Below are 23025 nucleotides of genomic sequence, written 5' to 3' on the forward strand. Positions count from 1 at the left end.
GAGAGGCAGAATAAATATATAATATAAAAACTTTCAGCTCTATGGGTTCAGTGCTTCTTATGTGCAATTATACTGCGTTCAGGTTTATTACGGGTGATGCCACAAGCTGGCATCCAAACTTTTAACTGCAGTTGGTTTAATGCTGTCAAACCCTGAACAAATTCATAGTGAAAGACAAGATGGTGCCCATTTATTAAAGCACTGACTAAAAGCACCGACTCAGTACATTATACTGGCAATATCTCAATACTCAAGTGTTCAAACTGCAGCTTATACGATGATGATGAAATTCACATAGCCAAATACACAAGTACTCCTGGAACTAGTTCATGATTCATTTTCTTTTCACCCACACACCTTGTAAAATATGCATTATGGTTAGACGTTGAGTAAAAGCAGTTTGAGTTTAAAATGAACTTTGTTTGAACTTTGAGTTAAAGCTTCTCTAAGTCTTTGCATCCTAGAGTGCCCATCCTATTTCCATTTGATGAGAAGAAGAAGGTGAGAAATGGCATTGAAATCAGACAGCACTGATTTTATGAGAATACAGAATGTATCAAATATCTATGTGACCGCAATTAATATTCCCCAAAAAAAAGAATAAAAGAAGGTTAATAGACACTGAATATAATCTAATAGTACCACGGCTATCAGATTTACATTATTAGACTGAGGAAAAAAAAGAATGGTTTAGTCTTCTTGTCTGTAATGGTGATCATCTGATTGTGACCATGTGTGCCTGAGGAGGAATTCATTCCAGATACAGAAACAGAGCGGGGAAGAGAGGAGAGAGACAGCAGAGAGATAAATAGAGTGGGAGAAGCGAGAGGCTTATGTGAGGAGCAGATGGTGAGCGCATGCAAACACATATCAACATTCATTTCCAGCGAGGTTCAATGAGGTGACGTCTCCATCTCTCTCTCTGCTGACTATCCTTTTGATGAAGATTCTCCCCCCCGATGTGTTTTTTTGTTTTTGCCCCGTGTGTTTCCTTGAGTACTGTGATGCCCCAGTTTTTCTTTTACTGTACATCAAACTATTTTTAATTCACGTAGCTTTTAACACTTTAAAACACTAACAACATTTTAAAAAGTGGTTCATTTTTCTGTGCTTTACTGTAATTCTGTAGATCCAAGTAGCTGTATAAACCTTTATAAAAAGATTTTCTATTAACAGAAAATGAAGAAATGCAAAGGAAACATACAGAACATATTGTCAACCTAGATTGTTATTAAAGCTAACTATGTTTTATTATTTAGGGTCTAAGGATAGAGGGTCATATATAAACCCTGTGGGCTTGGACATAACGTAAATGAAATCTGACTTGACTTGGCTATCCTAACAATAATTATATGTTGTTTGTCCATACATAAGTTTACATCATACTGTATGTTAAATAACATTGTAATTGGGCAGTTGAAGCAGCCTACAGATGACAGTCAATCACCTCTTCCTTTACTTTAATAGAATAGTTCACGACACCCTTTCATGATGCGAGTTAGATGAGAAGATCAGTACGACTCTCGTGCCTCTCAATACACTGAATAAGAAACTAGAGCAAGCAAGCGAAAAGCTTAGCATAGCAGAAAATATGCCTACGAGCAACTCCAATGCACACAAAATAACACATTACCTCATAAGTTACATGGTAGGTGGATCTTTTTATAATTGGGAAAGAGCGAGGCAAATGTTTTCTCCCTGCTTCCAGTGTTTACGCTATGCTACATTAAGCTAATCACCTGCTGGATTTACCTTCATATTTAACATACAGACGAAAGCATTATAACCAGGGTGTAAACTACAGGGGAGTCAGGGGGGGCTTGAGGTCTGTAAAATATTGACGATATGCTATTTTTAACATGCATTTCTACTTTTCTGCATTCTCATTATAATGGATCATGCGTAAAATGAGTCCATTATGGAAGTATGATTCAGGAATGATGGTTATTCCTCATTAAAAAAATGTGAGCTCACCTGAAAGGCACAATATTGTTCGCACACTGATTATAACTATCTTCCGTTCTAACTGTAGGCAAGTAAGTGAATAAGTGTGTTCCCCAAGAGTATTTCAAAATCTACCAGTTTGTACAGATATATGCATAGATTTACATAAATCATAAGTGAAGTAAACAACTTTATAAAGTCCAGCACAGAGGGTAAAAAACATTATCTGTTTGTAATGCACTTACAAACTGACTAGATTCATTCTTTACATAGAAGATTTAAATTAAATCATGGACTAATGCATCAGTGATGAGAACTGCTTTACGGGAAAAACAACAATAGTATAGTGCAATTTATTTTTAAGTGTCCATACTTGTCCTCCACCCCTGTTGCTCCCAGGAGATGCATATCTTTCTCTATGTAGGTGAAGGCCTCCTGCAGTCTCTCCTCTCTCTGCTGCAGCGCGGTGCGCGCACTGTTCAGACGCCTGTCCACATCAATGTACTCCTCTGGGCTGAAGTGGCGACATGCTACCACCAGGGTCCGCAAACCTTTCTACAGTGGGACGAGGAGGGTGGGTGATGGGTAAAGAAAAAACAGGAATAACAAGTGAGGAATATGATAGAAATTGAATGAAAGACACAAGAAAAAGACACAGGGGGGTAAATGTATAAAGACAAATTAAAAGAAGTTTTTGTGGTAGGGAACAGTAGAAGTGATGAAGTTCAGAAGATGGTTAGTCGGAGGATGTGTGTAGAATGAAAGAAGAAGAAAAAAGGAGTTGAACATGAGCAGAGATGGAAAAAAACAACAGAAAAACAAATTATGAAAGCATGGCTTTAAATCACGGAACCAGCCCGAGGGGCAGACAAACACAAATCAACCCAATCCACAGCACCGACTCCTGGGTACTGACGTCCAATAACATGATGTGGGGGCCGGATGTGTGTGTGCGTGTGTGTATGTGTGTGGCTGAAGAATTTACAGTCTAATACAAACAGAGAGCGACAGAGCCAGAAGTGATCACTACAATGCTGCGAAATGCTAGGCCTAGACACGCACAAACACACAATTATAAACATATGGACCAAAAGGCATTTCAGAGTCAGATATTTGAAGGTTTCACTATAAAGTTCAGGTGGATTTTTTCTGCATTTATATTCCATGAAGTGGCAAGTGTGGCATTGTGAGTTCATGTCTCTTATTCTTGTTCTTGTAGAAACATAAAGATTTTCTCACCAAGGCAAACTCGTCAACGTGAAGTCTCGTCTTTTCTATCTCACCACTGGTAGTGAAAGGCAAGATGGCTGACTCTGCTCCCTTGGTGAACAGCACTTGGCCCCCTGAGGGTCAAGACAAAAATGATAAATTTAAACGTGGTATGTTAACATATGAAAATATGAAATATCTTTCAAAAATACCACAGGCAAAATTAAATACAGTACATTTGTATACAGAATGAATGCATGCAAAAACTGATGCAAACCATCTATGCTGTATTTCCATTGCAATTATTTCTTATTTAAGTGTATTTGTCAGAGTTGTCTCTTATGTTTTTTTTGTTATTTTATCAAAAGGCTAAAAATTATGTTTAGTTCAAAGTTGTTTTACCTGAAGGAGTCTCAAGTATGACGCTCATTCTCCTGCGGTCGGCATCAAACTCTAATACATGGAGCAGTTTGTACCTGAGAGAGCATAGATAGGCGAATGTTAATGCAAAGTAAGAGTTGTGGAACTAGTTAATACAAAGTTTAAGAGAACTTTTAAACTGATTTTTCGGCATGGACACTAACAAGCCTTGACAGTTGGTAAATACCTTTCTGCTATCCTTAAATTACTTCACGGAGGAGTCAAAAACAGCTTTGTGAACTGAGAGATAAAAAAGAGTGAGACATACTTCTCTGATTTGCCAAATGTTTTGATTTCCATGGTTTCTCCGCTGCAGAGTGTGAAGGCCACTCCAATTCTGAGAGGACAAAACAGCAGTGACAGTAAGAATGGAAAATTCTGACCTTTAAATACTAGCTGAGAACCCAATTTAGAGTTGAAAAGGTTATGAAGGTAATAGTCAAATAGAGATAAAAAAAAAGTTTAACTTTTAGCTATAGTACTCTCTAAGGCCATTCAATCATTCATTTATTGCACCCAGTTATTAATCTTCCTCACAGTTATGGCTATGCCTATAATATACAGTATGTGTGACAAAGGTGGGACATTATAAGGAAATCCAAGTGATCAGATTAAAGAGAGATCTCAACATAATTTTTTTTTTTGCCCAAAAGAAGATATTTATAGTTGGTTCTTTAACATTAACTGACTGTTTTATTTACCACCCATTATTGAGGTTAGAGGTCCAACTGTCTGTCCTTTCAGTTTATGTCAACAGCTACACTGTCTGTGGCTCAATGGAGCATGGAGCCACTGGGTCATGAGTTCGAACCTTTAGCGCTTGACAAAATTAATTTTGATGGTTTGAAAATGACATGGTTCATGAAGCCAGGATCTCTTCATGCTCCGTGGATCCATAAAACTTTCAAATATATTCTGACATTTTAGAGGTGTGCCCCCAGAGCAATCTATTAAATACTCAGACAGCCACATCTCTTAATAATTTCCCTCACAGTCTCGTGGATCCTTTGTTCTTCAATGTTTTTTGTTCAACTGGAGGAGCTTTTCAGAATCATCAAGAAGAATCTGGCCACACTTTACTCCCTTAAAGCCATTTTCTCCCCATGTATGCCCCAGCCTCCAGGATCCAGGCTTATTTTTGGTTTCAGAATTTTGGAGTTTTAGAGTTTGAGCCCAGTGCTGCAAGACAATTCTGCCAGAAATCATATGACTCGCTACCTTGTGTTTGGGCACATCTCTGAAAAGTGAGTGTTGTAAACTCAGCTCTGAAAGAACAGTCTGCATTACAAGTGCACATGTACCTTTGCAAAAGTTTCAAAATAAAGATTCAGCCTTTCAAAGCTCTTTCAGTTTCAACGTTATATAACTTTTTAGATCACCAAGGTTTCAAGTTATGTTTGTTTTTTCAGCCTATCAAAGCATTACGCAAGCCTTCATAACTGAGTTTAAATCTTTCCAAACCTTTTTTATTAGGTTTCAAGCTTTCAAACACTGAGTTTCAACCTTTCCAAGCTTTTTTTTTTTCCAGTTTAGAAATATTAGAAATACGATATTCATCCCATAAACCTTACCTCTTAGCCGCCTCTACCAAAGCTTTCTCGTCTGGTGAAGCGGCGTAGTACTCCATGTGGTTGGAAGAGAAACCGTTTGCATGGGAGAATGGATCTCCTCCCCCAGCCAGGCAGTCTGGCTGATCAAAGCTGATCTGAACCGTGTGACACAACGATACCGCCTTGAGAAATAACAATTCTTCACCAGTCTGGGCGGAGAAGAGACAACAGGTAAGAATGAAGGATAAAAGAGGTGATAAATACAAATATAACATCTAATTACATAATTATTTGGGATATTGTATGTATATGTGAGTTACCAGGGGAGGTGAAGAACCATCTGGTGAATCGTCGGTCACTCCCTCTGGTACCAGTTTGCCGTTAACTTCACGGTACTTGGTTCCGTTAATTGAACACTCGCGGAACTGCATCTCGTTTTCCGTTAGCGTACCCGTCTTATCAGTAAACACGTACTCCACCTAGGTGAGAAGAACACACACAGGCTCACATATACTGCATATTACCAAAGTTTCCTAAAATGTGTTGAATATGTTCATACCTGTCCCAGCTCCTCATTGAGGTCAGAAGTGTTGACCTGAGCTTTCTGGTCACTCTCTTCGTGGTAAAGGTCCAAATCCCAGCCAATGAAAAAGGAGCCCATGAACTTCTGCATTTCCACGGTAACGTAGAGCGAGATGGGGATGATGAAGTTATAGAGGACCAGAAATGCCAGGAAATCTGAGATGAACTTCAAGATCTGACGGAGATACACAAGAGCAAATTTTATTAGAGTGAGGGATAAGAGGAGGACAATACAATGAGATTAAACCAATTTCAACTTTTTATTGGTAACGAATAAAAAAAACTGCACAGAAACTGGAAGGAGAACAAAAAGCAAGATGAAGTGTGACGATGTGTACAAGAAGAAAAGTTAAGTAGAATATTTTCATCTGGATTTCAGCCAATTCCAAATGGACTTTTTAAAAGCTAAAATGAATTAGATGAATTAGCTTTCATCATAAAGTGTAATGTTGGTTGATAATGGACATATCTGAAATTAAAAAAAGGCAATATTCTAATGCACAATGTGAAGATAAAACAACTATGTATTTAAATTTGAAGACATGTCCAATGTTTGTATGATGACATTTTTGTTTGAAGAAATATTTGCGATCTTTTTATCAAGACGACGGAATGTTTTTTCACTATTGACAAAACTTTGTCACTGTATAGTTTCTATCAGTTGCTTTGATGCAAATATAAACAAGTAGAAGACTGAGATGGCTGAACATTTGCCTGATATAAATCTAGACCTGCACCAAATGCTGATGCCTTAAGCACATTGTTTTTAATCCAAGTAGACAGAGTAATTCATTCCAATTAAGCAGTTAATTAGCTTCCTTGACAGTAAAGTAGCGGGAGAGAGGACCACAGACTGAGATAATGCTTTACAAGAGCCAATTCTTTGACCTTTTAGACCTACTACTGAGCTCTGCTAAACCTAATAAACACAATGAAGAAATAAAGCTGGTGAAATTAGTATATTTCTGGGGGGGTTTTTTAGAAGAGAGGCAACATAACAAAACTACCAAAAAAGATCAGTCATGAAAGGTACAAATTTAAAGTGTTTTTTTTTTTTTTAAATAAAATGAATATTGATTCAGAATATTGAAGGAGTGGTAGTTTAACCAGACACAACAGAGAGCAGGACATTAGCTGGGATGTGGAGACAGGCAATCATTGGTTGAAGCAACACACACTGAAAATACGCCAGGGGATTTCTGGCGCACTTCTTATTCTAAATAGAAAAATAAAGCCATTCATTTGTTGCAGGTCTTCATTTCTCTGTCTCAAGGGAGGAGGAAAGCTATTGTACAACTCCCAACTTTTTCTTCATCTCTGTCTCAGTACAAAGAGGTTGCTGTTCCTCTCTGACAGATTAGTGTTGGCAGGTAGGTTGATAGGCTGGCAGACTGGCCCAATGAAAGGCACTTCCTCTCTTATACCTTGTCACAAAATCAAGAGACACTAAAAGCGCCCAACCAGCACCTTTCTAGGACTATGTGTAGATGTGGAATCAAGCATGACCTAATCTTTACATTTTCACTGACTGTCCCCGTTAATGTATGTATATCTGCAGTAGAGAGACAAAGACCATTATTCTTTGGTGAGGATATGAAAGCATTAGGGAGTGCATGTTGCATAGAGGTAAAGACAGAGCGAGGTGGAATGTCGGCTAAAATCTCACTTCATCTTATCTCTGAGGCTGATAGCGTGCACTACTTACGAAAGCAAATCAATAAGAATGCTCTGGTTTTTTTATGCTTGATGTGAAGTGGACTAACCGGACTGCTGTTTTTCTCTTGTTCAGTCATTTGGTTGTAGAAAGGCTCGTCCCATTTCTCCTCAGCCTGCCATGCGTACTTCAGGATGGTGCTGAGTACGGCCTCGAACAGCAAGATGACCAGGTAGATGATTAGGAAGGTATTCATGGACCTTATGAAGTAAAAAAAAAAAGATAATGAATATTAAAACGTATTTTAAAAGCAACAATATGTTGTATACTCTGAACAGAAAATGCTCACTTCTCTACTGCAGAGCGTTTCTGGGACTTGCACTTATAGTTGAGGGCCATCTTGGACTCCATCCCGGTGTAAACCGCCAGAGCTGCACCAGCACAACAGGTTAAGTTATTACACAGGGCTTGTGGGAGATTAACCCATTACCTCACTTATCAATTTACACATCTGGGTCTACATACCAACCACTAACACCAGGACATTTTCTGTACTTTATAATTTCTATAAAACCTGCAGATGAATTTCAGCCTTTGCCCAGTCTTTGGTTTACATCACAGGTGCAATGTGGCTCTTTTTAGCAATCATTTACCCCCCCACATGTTTTCTCTCTTGTGGACAGTTGGTTTGCGGGACCATTTCTTTTGACCCTTGCTGTATTGACTCACCAAAAATCTCTTTGGTATTTTTCAACCTTGCTCCTCGCAGCAGCAGGTTTTCTGGACCCAGCGGTCTGACAGGAAAGAAAACACACACAACATAAATACATAGTAAGATGGATGTTGCTGCAGGGTTTTAGTGCAAACAAGACCCATTAATCTTTATTTGGAAATAATCTTTTTTTCATCTTCTTTTATGAGGCCCACAGCTAGTTAACAAATTAGTCGTTTGCAGAATCAGTGTTTGTAACATTACCCAAATGTTTTAAAATAAGGGGGAAAAAACACTTGACTGCACGAAACAGATGACTTTTATGTTTAACTCCACAATTAGCCATTATAGCTGAATAAAGCTAGTCTCACCTGACTATCTCTTCTCCTTGTTGAGTCACTGTCATCCGACCAACAAACCTGTAAAACATCAGAGGCATTGTAGTGATAAAGATGGTCAACTAGGTTTATACATTCATGCAGAGAATGCAGCAATCTGAGAAAGCTGTTTACACACACTTCTACAACCTGGTTACTGCTGCTTGTGGGACAGACTCAGAGTAGCCAGGAAGTATGCTAAAGGCTAATAAAATACACACTTGCCTGGTCTGATATTTCACATCAAGCAATATCCTTAACTACATATTATACATTTTTGTTCCCATTACTAAATAAGAGTCAAAAAGATTGAAGTTGGAGAAACTGATTTATTTTCTTGAATAATTTTCTGTACTTTAACATTAGCATATTATATTAAAGAACAGGAAAAAGGCTGTCTATGTATGTGCCAGAGTGGGGCACCAAAGTGAGAGCAAATTGACTCCTAATTAAGAGTTTTCTGAAATGTTCAACAGTCCTTTAAAGTGCATGTAAACAGAGCCAGGACATTTATGTGCACTTAGGTAACAGCGGTTACTCAGAGAAACCAGGTTGCTGAGGTAATCAGAGATAGTTTTTACATGCACTGTAGTAACCAGCTGATTACTGTAAATCACTGTACACAAGCAGCAGATTTCTAGCCTACCCCCAACCTTTTTGTTTTTTGCAAGCATTTTTATTTTCTTTCTTATTTTGACTTGACTGACAGCACAGTGGACATAAAACAGGGAGACAGCCAGGGCAGAGCTTTACTTCATAGTGTGAATGTAGCTGAATTTAAAAGTTAAATGTTTATTACCTCTCTGGCCTCACTTTAAGGGTGAGGCTAGAGGGTGGAGTAATCTCATGAAGTTGTCTCAAGGATGAATCACTATGTGAAATAATCTTTCCTTTTTCACCTGTCTGAACCCTTTCTCATACACATGCAATTCAATTAGAAACCTGGTTACTCGTACATTGCCAAGAAATCAGCGTTCTCCAGGAGAAATCTACATGGGGTAATCAGGTTACCAGATTCCCCAACCTCAATTACGGAAACATGGTTGCAAATTCACATTTAAGAAATCAGCTTCCTGGAGGAACGAGATCGTAACCCTGTTACTTAAGAGCATGTAAACGCAGTGAGTGAGTGTGACCAGAAAGAGACAGTAACTCAGAGTGGGGGATGGGAGGAAAACTGCCATTGAAATAAACTGCTTGCCTGATCTAAAAATACACTGATCAATCCTGAAGTGGCCATCTGAGACAGATCTGAGGTGTAAGGATTGTTGAAGCAGGATATTTCAAACATGTATTTATCATTTTTTCTAAGTCAGGTCCCAAGAGCTCTAAAAGTTCTTCAGGGGATCCCAGAAAATAAAATGTCGGAAATGAATGATCTATACTTTAAGTGTTGAACATTACACAGTTAAACATGACAACCAAAAATAAATATAAAACAACAAATTCCTTCATGAGGACAGAATAATGACAGAATCTTAATTTCTGATGTTCTATTTATTTAGATTGGAGTATCCTTTTTATGTTGTATGATACACACACACAAATTTGTATGCTCTCACTCTGTTAGGTGTATAAACACATGGGTGCTGATTACCTGTACAGGTCAGCCTCTGGTTGTTGACATTCCACCACAGCCTGCAGGGCCTCCAGTTTGGAAACAGACTGACACACTGATGTCTCTGCCACAGAGAAGTGGGTCTACAAACACAGAGCCAGAAAAACACAAATACAGATAAAAGAGAAAAGGGAGGCATTGTTTAAAAAAAAAAGGAGTTACTTTTTAAGTTTAGAAATTAGACATTTTCATAAAAAAGACAGGCTCCTCCCTAAACAGATATATAGTAAATATATCTACAGTTAGAACCACTTCTCTCTATTTATAAAACAACTGGTTCGACCGGTTGCCACCTCACTGCTAGACAGGAGGCTGCATCTCACCCATTAACCTGGTTATGGGAATTAAGGATAATGACAGGCAAGACATTACTTTTTCACCTTATTTGAAGATATTCAGAACAGATCCAAAAGTGGACCAATTATTAAAACTTCTTAAAAAGTCTCAGTGCTGACTGAGATACTCTGAAGCATATAGATGAGCAAACTCTGCATTACTATGAAAAGAACCACAATGCAGCAGTAAGATACATCAATCCCATCAGGTCCAATTAAGATATGATCAGTAGTTCTGACTAGGTATCATCGCTACCTTCACTACTATGAAGGGAAACATGTCTCAATGCAGTGTTGACTCCATTAAAACCACTGATATATTTCTAGTCTTCAGACAAACAAAAAAACCCACAAAAAACTGCAATTATAATGTAGTTACAATATTTTTGGTAATTGGTCTTCCTTTAGGCACTCAAACAGGAAAAAGGACAACATAAAATTGACTAAAACTTTCACAGCATAGAATATAAATAACATGGCTGCTGCAGTACTACAGTATAAACAGCTGTAGATGATCAGGTGCAACAACTGTACAAACACGTTTCTGGACCAGTAGTAAAAACCCACAGCGCTGTATAAATAAACTGTAATAGAAAGAGCAGCATGTCGTTAGAAAGACAATTAAGTAACTTGGCTTCTGGCAAAACAGGAGGGGAGGGGAGGCGTGATGAGGAGAGGAGCGGGGATTAGTAATGTGACAGCAGTCTGTCTATTTTCTGACCAAATCAAGACTAATTCCTAATACTGTATATGCAATCTATTTCCACTTAACAGCTTATCAATGAATCTCCATGAGGCTCTTTTCAATGCATAGTTTTATTAGCCTTATGTTCCAGGAGTAGCAGTGTGTCTTCCAGTCATCAACTCTCTTTGCCTGTCAGCACTAAGAAGAAAAAAAAAATTCTCAGATGCATCGTGATGCAGACGTGGATGATTCTGCATCGATTTGGAAAACTCAAAAATTGATTTTCTAAGTGGGGTTTCATAATGTGATGTTGGCAAAAAGAAAAAGGTGAAGGCAGTGCAGCAGTTCACAAAGTTTGACTTCACAAAAGGCAGCACTTGCAAGCATGTTTTTATTTAATGATTAAATCATTACCCTTGCAAGATGAACGTGAAGTATACTGAGAAGAACCTTCTACTCCATCTCTCAGAGACTAACGTAAGCAGAGTGGAGCAGCGAACTCCAACAGTAACAAACAAGACCAACACACACTGCAGCATTGAACTACTTAAACCAACTCTGAGGTGAGGAAAATAACTCTAACTAAGTCTGTTTCATCTCAACAACACTATGCCCGGACAGCGATGTCTTCCCCCAAGCTAACGGTGCAGCAGAGAAGCTGCTCTCAACTGCTGGAGACATGACGTTAATACCAACACAGTGGAGCACTCCGCCTCCCCCTCGTGTTGTTATTCTCGTACCGGCAGGAGACGGGCAAATTAATTAATTAATGCACTTAACTTTTTAAAATAAAAAGGCTGCAGACTATTCATCTAATGTGGCAGTTATGTGTCATCTTGTGTTTTAGTGAATTAAGAACTGAGAACTGAAAAATAAATAAAGAAATCAAAAATTTTGATGCATCAAGATACCTCTGTATTCAATTTATCATGACATCGTAGACCTCTGTATCGGAATCTGAATCGAATCATGAGGTGTCTGCAGATTTCCACCCCTATCAAACACCCTTCTAACATTCATGAGTTCAGCAGCAGCAGTAAAAACTTGGGAAAATCTGTTCTTTTAAAAATGTGATTCAAAGTGAGAGATATGCACTGTGCATATCCAGGATCATATTAACAGTAACATTTATATAATAAAGAAAAAATTATATATAATTACATTTGCTTGCAACCATTTATTTGCCACGATCACTTTTATTTAATCAATTTAAGAAACTGTCTATTTGAAACACACCATTAAGAAATGGCTACTTAATAACTGATTGAAATGAAAACATACACTATCATTCATCAAACATGTCTCCACTTGTTTTCCCACACCACATATACTCACACTCACACTCCCAAATTCAGTGCACTGACGCACACACACACACCTTAAGATTGGTCTCCCCATCGAGGCTGGCCGTGGTGATGTGACATGTGCCATCTGCACGGTCCGAGGACAGCAACACCAGGTCAACTGGGAACGTCTCATCTTTAGCCACACGAACAATGTCCCCCACCTGGACAGACACGCAAGGAAAGACACACACACACACACACACACAGGTTAATACTGTTAAACTTCAACATCACACCTGTTCAACCAACGAGCATCTACAGACATACAGCTCCCTGGTGCTTTTTTTACATTCCTTTTGTGTGCTGTATATTGCAATACTAATTTGTTTGTATGTTATTGTATTGTTTATATAATTAATTGCTCCACACAAATTGCCTCTATAATAAACTGGTTTGTATTATATTGTATTTTATACCAATATGTGACTGTTTTCACTTAACACTCACCAAAAAAAAAACATTTGAGTAAGGTTGTTAAATCCTCTTTTTGTAATTTTCCTTTTGTACATGAACAAATTTGGATCATCAACCTTATTCATGTTTACATTGTGCTGTTTGATTGGGTGCATATGAACAAGCTATTCGACATTTAACAGATTCAGCAGTTTTATTGCTGCACAAATGTTCTCTTTTTTTTTTTTAAAGATTTTCCACAGGCTTTAACTGTAAATGCACAAACTGACATTTAAACAAATGTAACGGTTAGGCAATACGCCCACCTAGCAGAAAGTCCTCTTGGCATTTGTATTTTACCGCTTCTTGTTACTGACACTTCCTGGGAAAGGGTGGGTGACAAGCTTAGTATTTCAACACTGTGTCTTGCTCTACCGGTATTCAACCCACTGATGCTGATCCATGCTGTGGGTATTAAACTAGGGCAGTGCCCATTCAAAGCAGAATGGGCTGACTGCTTGGCCTCCTGCCACTACTTTATACAGTTGATGGGATTTGTGATGAATGAGTATACACCAACAACATGAAATAAACATTATACACAGATGTTATAAATAATAATTAGTCTAATAGTGAATACATGCTCTTTTATCCATTTTATGTACTTAACCACAGTCATTGTGTATTGGGCTCTAAGTGCTTCCAAAACGTAGGCGACCTCGCTCAACAATGTACCCGAACGCCTCCTGTGTACTTACTCACTGCTGCAGCTGCTAATCTGCAAAAAGTGCTGCTAATGCTAAGCTTTCTGTCTCAACACAGGGTCAGAGTGTCCATAAACTGTGTTTTTGATGTCTACTCTTCTCTTTTTAGAGCGCTTTCCATCTTTCCTGTGACTCGTGTCACGCTTCGTTTTGGTCTCTCCCGACACACTGGAGTCATTCTGCAGAGCCCCGAAGCTCCACCCTGTCCCTGCACAAAGCGAAGCGGCTTGTTGATCGCTGGTTTATACAAAGTTTATTACATTTAAACTTATTATGTCTCCAAATTGCACCAAATTCGACAGCGCACTCCCTTGGGTCCCCAGCGATACACCCAGCAGGCATGGAGTCGATCAGATGAACGATTCATGAGGTAAGCAAAGGCAGGCATACATACAGACAGAGATTCTTTCCTTTAGTAGAGAGATAAAATAGTTCACTCTTGTAGACAAACTCGTCTCGTGGGTGTCATCAGGTAAACATCATCAAGCATACTTGACAAGCTTGAGAATATTTCTAACTGTTTGATTAGTTACAGTGTCTCAGCAAAGACATAGTCATGTGTGAACTGCAATGTTTTGACTACCAAACATATTTGGGCAGCTGAGACTCAGTATCAATAAGAGGAGAGACAACAGCAACACTGGACAAAGAGGGCTGAAGGATGCAAACATCATCATTTCTTTACATCAGGGGGATTCATTCTTTAAATCTTGACTACAAAAAAAATTTCAGTATCAAGTAATTGGTGAATTATTTGTTTTATTAATCAAGTAAACATGTTGTCAAAAAAAGTGAAATATGCCCATTACAAGCTATGTTTGTGTTTTCAAATTGCTTGTTTTATCAGATCATCCAAATCTCCAAGATATTAAATTGACTATAATATAAAAAAAGAGGACAAATCCTGACACGTCACAGCCAAATATGGGAATATTTTGAGTATGACCCCGTAGTAGGTAAAAGTAAAAGTGTTGCGATGAAGAGTGATGGGAACATTTGTAGAATATAGGTAAGATAAAAGGGGAAAACCCCAGTAAAGTCCACCTTCACAAGAAAGCACACAAGAGTTGAGACAATAGGAGAGTTGAGGGTGCAGGAAACAGCTAACATAAGCTCACAGTAACACAGCTGCACCACAAATACAGAAAACTTTACCTAAGTGTCAGGCATTATTTTATCCTTTTCAGCTTCTATAAATTAAGGCTTTGCTCTTAATACCAGAAAAACTAAAACTACTTAATTGCTTGTTAAACTAAACTGAAATTTAAAAAACAAACAAACTGAAGAACTATATGAAAATGAAAACTAATAAAAATTTAATAACTATAATAACCCTGTAAAAGACTAACAAATCCATTATTCAATGTATTGTTAATTCACAGTTAACTTCAAATTTTAAACAGGACAGGCTGCAGCTACAAAAAAGCAGGTTTCAATGTCACCCGATAAGACCAAAACAAACCCATAATTATCAAAAAACTGCCACAACTGGACAGCTACATGAGCAATAAAGTCAATCTGAATGAAGATGCCTGTGGTACAATTGCAGCACCTTGTCCAATCAACAAAATGAAAGACATGATTATTAAATAGCATCAATATTGCAGCATCTGTGTTGCACGCTATGAAAGTCTCAGTTTCTTGCAATTCATAAATATGAAACAGTGCTCTTATATATTAGCTTACAGCATCAGTCTATGCACTCTACATCTACAGAAACCAGCAGCAGTTAGAATTTAACAGCCAGGCTATAGAGAGTTGGGGCCGGTGGCTATGAGCTGTGAAAAGCTATTTTTAGACACTATGAGGTAAAGGTACATAACGCTTGCTCTCTGAAATGATCCTGTTCTTTTATCTGACAGGAACCCTTTGAGCTGGACTAACTGGTATCATGACATGTCTTAGTGAGCAGCTGTTGCCGTCTTACCCTGATATTCTTGGATCTTGTCTGGACCAGACTTCCACTGCGAACCACAAAGACTGGAGCCCCGTTCACTTCATTGTCAGCCTTGTGTCTCAGCCAGTCCTCGTAGCCCTGTAAGATAATTCAGTTAATAACCAATCAAAGAAGCATCTGACAGCTGGTTAACTTCAATGAAATATATCATTATTGTTCGGCCCTAATTGCTGACGAAATGCAGACATAACCGAACATTCAATTTCAATTAAATTTGTATTAACTGTAAAAACCAATAGATAAGTCGCAGTCTATTTTGGGAGGTCTCGTGCAGGAAAAAATGCTTTTCTATTAAAGGCTGGTTTATTTGAATGCACCAGTAGCTATTCATTTATAAACACATATATTTATACATTAATTTGAAACACAATCAAAACACACATATTACACCTGAAACAGTGTGTTGGGTTAATGGTTAATGGTCCGGTAATGACTTGCTTAACTGAACTGGACCGCTTTATTAACTCCTATTAACCTATTTACTTCGGATTAGGCTAAGAGTTTCAATTAAACCTTTTAAAAGATCACGGTAACTTTACATAATTGATACAGAGTGTAGCTGTATGCTCACTCGAATCCCAAAAACACTTCATAGGAGCTGTTGCTGCTCTCTGTACAACATACAGTGGTAGCATCATCAATATCCATTTCATTAGCTGCCGACACAGCTCGAGCGCAGTGCGTGCTTGACACTGCTGTTTACAGGACGTTATAGTTCATAAGTGTGGATGCTCACATCATTATTATAGTTATAGTTTAAGTTATAGTTATAGTTATCGCTTTTAGTGTGGACGGCCCTTTACAGACCTATAACCAAATCAGATCCAGCCTCTCTCTACATTTTACTGCTGTATAAGACGCACCCCACTTTTAAATGAAAACAAAATGGTATCAAAGGTGCGTCTTATACACCTTTTTTTTATACTTCAATATCGATATTTGGACAATATTGTAGGTATGATTACTGGTGCTTTAACAAAATATGTACCCAATGAGATTTTTGATGTAATGTGGATATAATGACTAAGTGGATAAAGGTAGATAGAAGAGCAGAACATTCACTCTATTATAATATTCAAAATCTAAGACGATATCCATAAAATATCACATTATCGATACATTTATTTATTGCCCGGCAGCCTTAAACCAAATCACAATGAAGTTATTTCAAGGCACTTTTCACACAGAGCAGGTCTAGACTGTACTCTGTAATTTAATTTAAAAGAGACCCAACATTCCCCCAATGAGCAAACACTTGGTGACAGCAGCAAGGAAAAACACACACAGTAACACCAACGATCATAATAAGAGCATGACTAATGATAATGACAGTAGCATGCATGGGTGTCAATCTGGACAAACATCCATCATCTGAAGCGAATGACAAGCGATTCCAAACACACTATTTATGTAAATTGTGTTGAGTGCCGAGTTGAGTCAACACCACAAACTGAAGAATGAAGTGATGAATATGTGATTGATTTTCAGACACTCAACCCCGAAACTGATAGTTATAATTCACAGGAATGGTTTCAGTCAGCATGATTTTAAAAAACAAAAACAAACACAAAAACCAGAACAATGATGAAGCAGGCAAGATGCTGCAAGTCAGTTGACGTCAAACTAATCTAGGTACTAATCAAGGTCATGTTGTATTTGTGCTGGTTCCCCATTTTCGACTCCATGAAGAGGAAGTTATTGTGTGCTTGTGCTTCTCACCTGTTTTATGGCAGTAACTGTGATCACAAAGAAGAGAGGCAGACCGCTGGTGACTGGGGAGGTCGGGGTGTCTATCATTAACTGGAAAAGACAGATGCAGAGAGAAGGATGCAGAGACGTTAGTGTGGGTGTGTCTCTTTGGTAAACGACAATCATAACCACAGACTAGAGACAACAGAGGGAAGTAGCGGCTGATGTGTCAAACAGGAAACCTCCTGAACTTCCTTCATTGGTTAACTGTCAGTTCAGAACTACTCGAGCATACGTGAACGAGATAAAAAGGGCGTGGAGGTCTTGAAAGAAACATTTCCCAAAGCAGACATGTCTCAGCTTTCCCTCTCGTAAATCAGTCTGAAGTTTCACATTAAAAAAAAAAGTCTATCTGTAAGACTTTTACTCTTGAATCTTTTGTTTGTATACAAGCTTTTTGGGGTGAGAATTTAATCTTTATTGGAAAGGTGACAGTTTGAAAAGGCAATATATAGAAGATGCAGTGAAACCGCGGATGCTGTGGTGACATTGTGGCGCCCCTCAGTCACGGGGGGTCCCTTTATTAAAACCCTTCATTTTTGCAGACTAGCTTATAATTAGATAATAGTGAAGCACAGAACGTGGAACTACACTGATATATCCTCTTAATGTCACGGCAATTACTTACTGGGTTAGATTTTAACATTTTAGTTCCTGAACTATCGACCAGAAGTGCATCTGCTTCCTGGTAGCTGACAGGGAACATGTTTTAATCACAGTCATAAGCTTTATGGTCCACATACACTGTTTAGTTGCTATAGACAAGATGATACCTGTCTCTAACATACACTGAAACACATGTGAACATGGTTGTGTGACTGATGTAATCCATATTGGGGCTATCTACCTGTTTTTTGTAATTTAATTTAATTTAATTTAAACTAAATTAAAGGTAATGTGTGTTTTTACCCATTAGCAATGCTGTTATGAGCAGCACAAAGTATGCAGGTGACTCAATGCACAATCAAAAACAAAAGTTTCACACTATTTCTCTGACATACATGCAGTGTTAATGTGTCACAAAAATGCGGCAATGCTCCAATAAAAGCCAGGAAGAGTAAACTTCCTTGCCAGTAAACACGTTTTCATTTTCTGTTTAAACTGGCTTTGCAAATATTTTGCACCGAATCTCAACTGAAACTTTGTGTACACTTAAACAAGAAACAGTAAAGATGTATTTGTATTTTCTTTTTTAACAAACAGTAACAACAAATATTGCCTAAGAATTAGAGCACCGCCCCACCCTTATCGTTTGCATCGTTCCTGCGGTCGTGCTGACTCTCAGCCACTGTATCAGTTTACTGCATCATTTAAGACAGCATGTTTTTAACAAGCAGCTTCAATCTGTTGACATAAATAATGGTTGAGAAATGCTTTCCTGTTGTTTTCATTCATAGATAAAAATAAAGAAGTTCTGGTAAATACGAACTGGCGACAGGTCGCTGTCAAAAACCAATTTACCCAAAACCTGTTGTATGATTGGTTTTTATTAAGGGCTGACTGTGTGGGATCCTTGTTGAACATTTTTATAAATTTAAGTATCTCTGTTAAAAATTAATACCAGCCTATTAATTTTTTAAATCCTCATATATCAAAATCTGCATAAGCCTTAAAAATCCTGTATCTGTCAGGCTCAAATAAGAATTAACACAAACTATAATGAGACCAAGACACATCTTAACTTGATTTAATAGGGGAAAAGCTGTTCACAACAGGTATCTAAAAATCCATCTCAAGGCATCTAAAAATGGTCACATCAGCCTTTTAAGAAGACGTCTTGTCCACAATGTCAAGAGGAAAAAAGGCCCTTCTTTCAATGATTTGAGACTAAGCTGACTTCAGCTTCACTGACAAGTTGAGTGGGTGAAAACAGCCTTTTTAGACAGAGTCAAGTCGATTGCTTTGGCTTCACTTCACAGGCCCAAATAAATCAGGAGAAGCCTGAAAATTTGAAAGCCAAATTCTACTTGAGCAAAGGCTGACTGATGCATACTGAAGGCCTGACGCTGAGGACTGGCCGCAGAGACACATGTACTACTTAATGTGTGGGTGTAATGTTTTAATACTGGGGCAGACTTGTCTCTCTACTAGTCCCTAGAAGTCGATGAGTCACTCACTCCTGCACACGCAGACACGCGCATATTTGTGTCGAGAGCAGCAAGAATTGAGGTCACACTTGACTCGTCACCAACTGACTGAGGAGAGCATGTACCTGTAATAAAGAATACTCTCTCTCTCTGTGTGTGTGTGTGTGTGTGTGTGTGTGTGTGTGTGTGTGTGTGTGTGTGTGTGTGTGTGTGTGTGTGTGTATGTCTGTTCTTACCTGTACAAGGAAGATAATGAGAAAATAGAAGTTGGCTATTCTCCTGAACTGCTCAAACAGATTCTTGGGGACAAAATTCCAAATTGTGTACTGAAAGAGAAAGAAACAAAGTTATACTGACATTTATTACAATATATGTAAATTATAAATATATATATAAAAATGAGGTGCAAATAAGTACTTTAGCCATGTCTTCTCTTCCGAAAACTGTTTTCAGATTGCTTTTCTTTTTTATATATGAGCTGTTCTGTCTCTTCACAAGCGTGACTTGAGATCAATTTAATACTAAGCCAGGTGACTTAACCCTTCTGTCAATCATTTAATCAGCAACAGCCTAATCACTGACAGTCATCACTGCTGGTGGCCGTGATCCTGTTATCAGCAGACCATGCATCAACTTCCACATATCTTAGACCGCTGCTGCTGCTGCTCGGCTCCAGACTACCTTGATAAAATTAGCCAGACTGGTTTCAGTACGCCTTTTTTAGCCATGTTTGCAATGTTAACACATGAGAAAATAACTATTATCTCATCTTATTAAGTAGACACCTCTCCATAAAGTATAATCAATAGCCATATAGACTGATTCTGACTGACTAACATTTAATCCTGTAGTTAAAACACTGTGGGGAAAAGATACCATGTATAGAGTTTCAGTACTGGCTTAAGCAACATTTGGTACCTTGGATGAGATGATTCTGTTGTCAGCAAAGCGTTGTGGTGTATAGAGGCCATGCTGGGGGAAACGGTTCGCTACGTAAATCGTCCTGGTCTCACTCTGATGGGGGGGATCAAAGCCCTGAGGGAAAGAAGGGATGAGAATAGGGATGATGTGGAGAGATGGGGAAGGCGGGGCAGAAAAAAAAGGAGAAAGAGGGGGAAGGAAGAGGGGGTTGAACAAAGAGACAGCAGGTTAGTTACATAACAACTCTTCTCTTTGAACATCCCTTATAGCTCGCAGACATCACACTTTTTTTCTGTGCAAGTTAACTCATGTAAAAGTTATTTCAATAAGTAGGCCGTCCTTTTTTACAAGGGTTACCTGGCTTTAAACTTTTGACTTATTTTTATGTATAGTAGTTTGACAAAGTAGTGCCCAAGATCACAATTATTAAGCCATAGTTATAGGAGAATTATTCATATTGTTATTATCATAAATGACATAACAGAGATACACCTGATTACTGTAAGAAGACAAAGAAATATCAAAATAGATGGAATTCAAATTCTGCTAAAAACACAAATGACTGCCTGGAAAATACAATTTCATTTTAGCTCACATTTGAAATAACCATACATTAAAGCTATTAGACTTAATCAGAGTGATAGGCAATCAACTGAAATGAAGAATTGGCAACTGAAGGGGAAGTAACATTACGACATTAATATTCTGAAGCCAACTCTTATTTCACGTAGCTGGCGTTAGAAAAGAGGCAAGACTAACTACTTGACACTCTCCGCCACGCTAAAATCCCACCAGGTGAAAAACATTACGTTTCAGTTACAGTATAGTATATAATTGGTGGTGTAAAGGCATTTTCTCTATGGGGTCATTATTCTGTAGAGTGTAGCCGAGGTAAGTTTGGGATTTGAGGGGGGTCAAACAGTGAGAAACAGAAAGATAAACAATAGCAGACAGTACTCTAGTATTACATCATGTAAGTACAGCTGGAGGTTTATAGTTGCAGTGCAGTGTGAGAGAGAAAGGTAAATAATCCTTACTCTACTACTACAATTACTATGATTGTATGTTGCTGTGAGTTTTATACTCAAAAGCAAATATCTGAGTAACTAAGCTGGTTAAAGCAAGACAAATTCCCCTGCTCATTTTAATCCAGTAGTGGATAAAGCTTAATTATGTGTTAGATAGCTTATATAAGAAACTAAAGCCCTGCAAGATGTCTCTAATAAAAAAAAAAAATAAAAAAAAGGGGGGGGGGGGGGGGGGTCAGAATAGCTGGTACAAATCAACATCATGTTCAGTTTAGTCACCAGCTTTGTCATACTGTCTTGCCCCTAACCACATAAACTGAGTGACATTTAGAGGAACCTTGACAACTGTGAATTTTTTACACATACACACTTGACATGTGTTGTAAATAGAAATGGCATTCACGTGGGGTTATATGAGCATGGTTAAAACACATTTTTGAATGTCAAAATATAAAAAATATAATGTCTTAAACACTTGATAATATTAGCGATACTCTCAGTCTAAGGTTTGGTCATGTTCATCCTTTCAGCTAGAAACCAGAACATATAGATGCACTTTTCATTCATTAAAATACATTTCTACTGTATAAATCTCTGTCATTTCTTTCATAGCTCTAACATTTTTTTCCCTAGTGCTATTCTGTGTGTCACACCCTGTCCAACACAACTGCTACACTAAGAAAGTTGCACTGAATGCTTAAAATCACTTGCAAATGTTAAATGACGTCGGTCCAACGCTCACACGCCCATTCACAAACACAGAGGAATGCATCCTGGCCACGTCACTCACTCCCAACACAGATCCAACTCTGTTCAGGACACATGTGAACAATTACTGCCTAAACTGTTACACTGTCTCGTGCTTCTCCGTCGGCTGCTGTTGCTGCTGCTCTGTTATCGTTTTCTACTTAAATGCACCACATCTAAACTGAGATTGTCATCCACATTTGTTAATCTACTGCAGTGTTTATCCTGATCCTGTTGTTTTTCACTTTGCTCAAAGCTTTTATCCTTTCTTTGTTTCTTTGCATTATATTTATTTAGTCATCATTTCTAGACCCAATTCTAACCTCCAACATTTGAACAGTGAATTCAAGATATAAACTATCTACACTTAATATTTGGCGCTGCCTCACAAAAAACAATTATGTCTTTAAACCTGTTTTTAGACTGCATATTTAAAGGTATACCTTGCAGGACAAAAGTAATTCCTCTCAATCAGTCATGACCCAGTAGAAGTGTGTGGTGATGTATTTATCTGCCCTCTACTTGTATTTTCTTATTATTTTTTCTGTGTTCGGGACACTTCTGGGCATCAACCTTTGGGCAGTGGGTGTGAAGCCCCCAGCCAATAAAACTGCACAGGGTTTGAGATCGGGACTCGAAGTATAGTGACCATGCTACATCATGGATGTGTAAAGAGCAGCAGGTCTGTGTTTCTAGTTGAGTGAGGATCGGACTGAGATACACACACACAGAGCAGAGAGGCCACAACGGACATGATGAAGCTCCACATTCACACTAAATCTGTCAATGAGGACTGTTTATGTGCTTTAGAAACAATCTGGAAATAATGTTTTATTTATCTGATTCATGGCTTTGTTCTAGCTAGTGCTGCTTGCTCGGACCTCTCTCTCTCTCTCTCTCTCTCTCTGACCTGGGGAGGAGGGCCATACTTTAAATGTTGTCTGTAA

At 38.3% G+C, this 23025-nt stretch overlaps 1 protein-coding gene across 1 annotated transcript in view; it reads right to left on the minus strand.

The window, feature by feature from the left end:
- atp11b (ATPase phospholipid transporting 11B) overlaps positions 1-23025 on the minus strand; it is a 54231-nt gene that overhangs the window by 21293 nt on the left and 9913 nt on the right. The window contains exons 2-18 of the mRNA XM_062423489.1: positions 20301-20417; positions 19619-19708; positions 17266-17346; positions 15517-15624; positions 12465-12593; positions 10046-10149; positions 8443-8490; positions 8089-8153; positions 7709-7790; positions 7469-7619; positions 5683-5880; positions 5444-5602; positions 5145-5332; positions 3842-3910; positions 3556-3629; positions 3184-3287; positions 2318-2499 (exon numbers count right to left, since the gene is read on the minus strand). Of these exons, the coding sequence (XP_062279473.1) occupies positions 2318-2499; positions 3184-3287; positions 3556-3629; positions 3842-3910; positions 5145-5332; positions 5444-5602; positions 5683-5880; positions 7469-7619; positions 7709-7790; positions 8089-8153; positions 8443-8490; positions 10046-10149; positions 12465-12593; positions 15517-15624; positions 17266-17346; positions 19619-19708; positions 20301-20417 (1949 nt within the window). The remainder of the gene's footprint in view (positions 1-2317; positions 2500-3183; positions 3288-3555; positions 3630-3841; positions 3911-5144; positions 5333-5443; positions 5603-5682; positions 5881-7468; positions 7620-7708; positions 7791-8088; positions 8154-8442; positions 8491-10045; positions 10150-12464; positions 12594-15516; positions 15625-17265; positions 17347-19618; positions 19709-20300; positions 20418-23025) is intronic.

The sequence above is a fragment of the Scomber scombrus genome, chromosome 8 (genome assembly GCF_963691925.1).
Source record: "Scomber scombrus chromosome 8, fScoSco1.1, whole genome shotgun sequence".
NCBI lineage: Eukaryota > Metazoa > Chordata > Actinopteri > Scombriformes > Scombridae > Scomber > Scomber scombrus.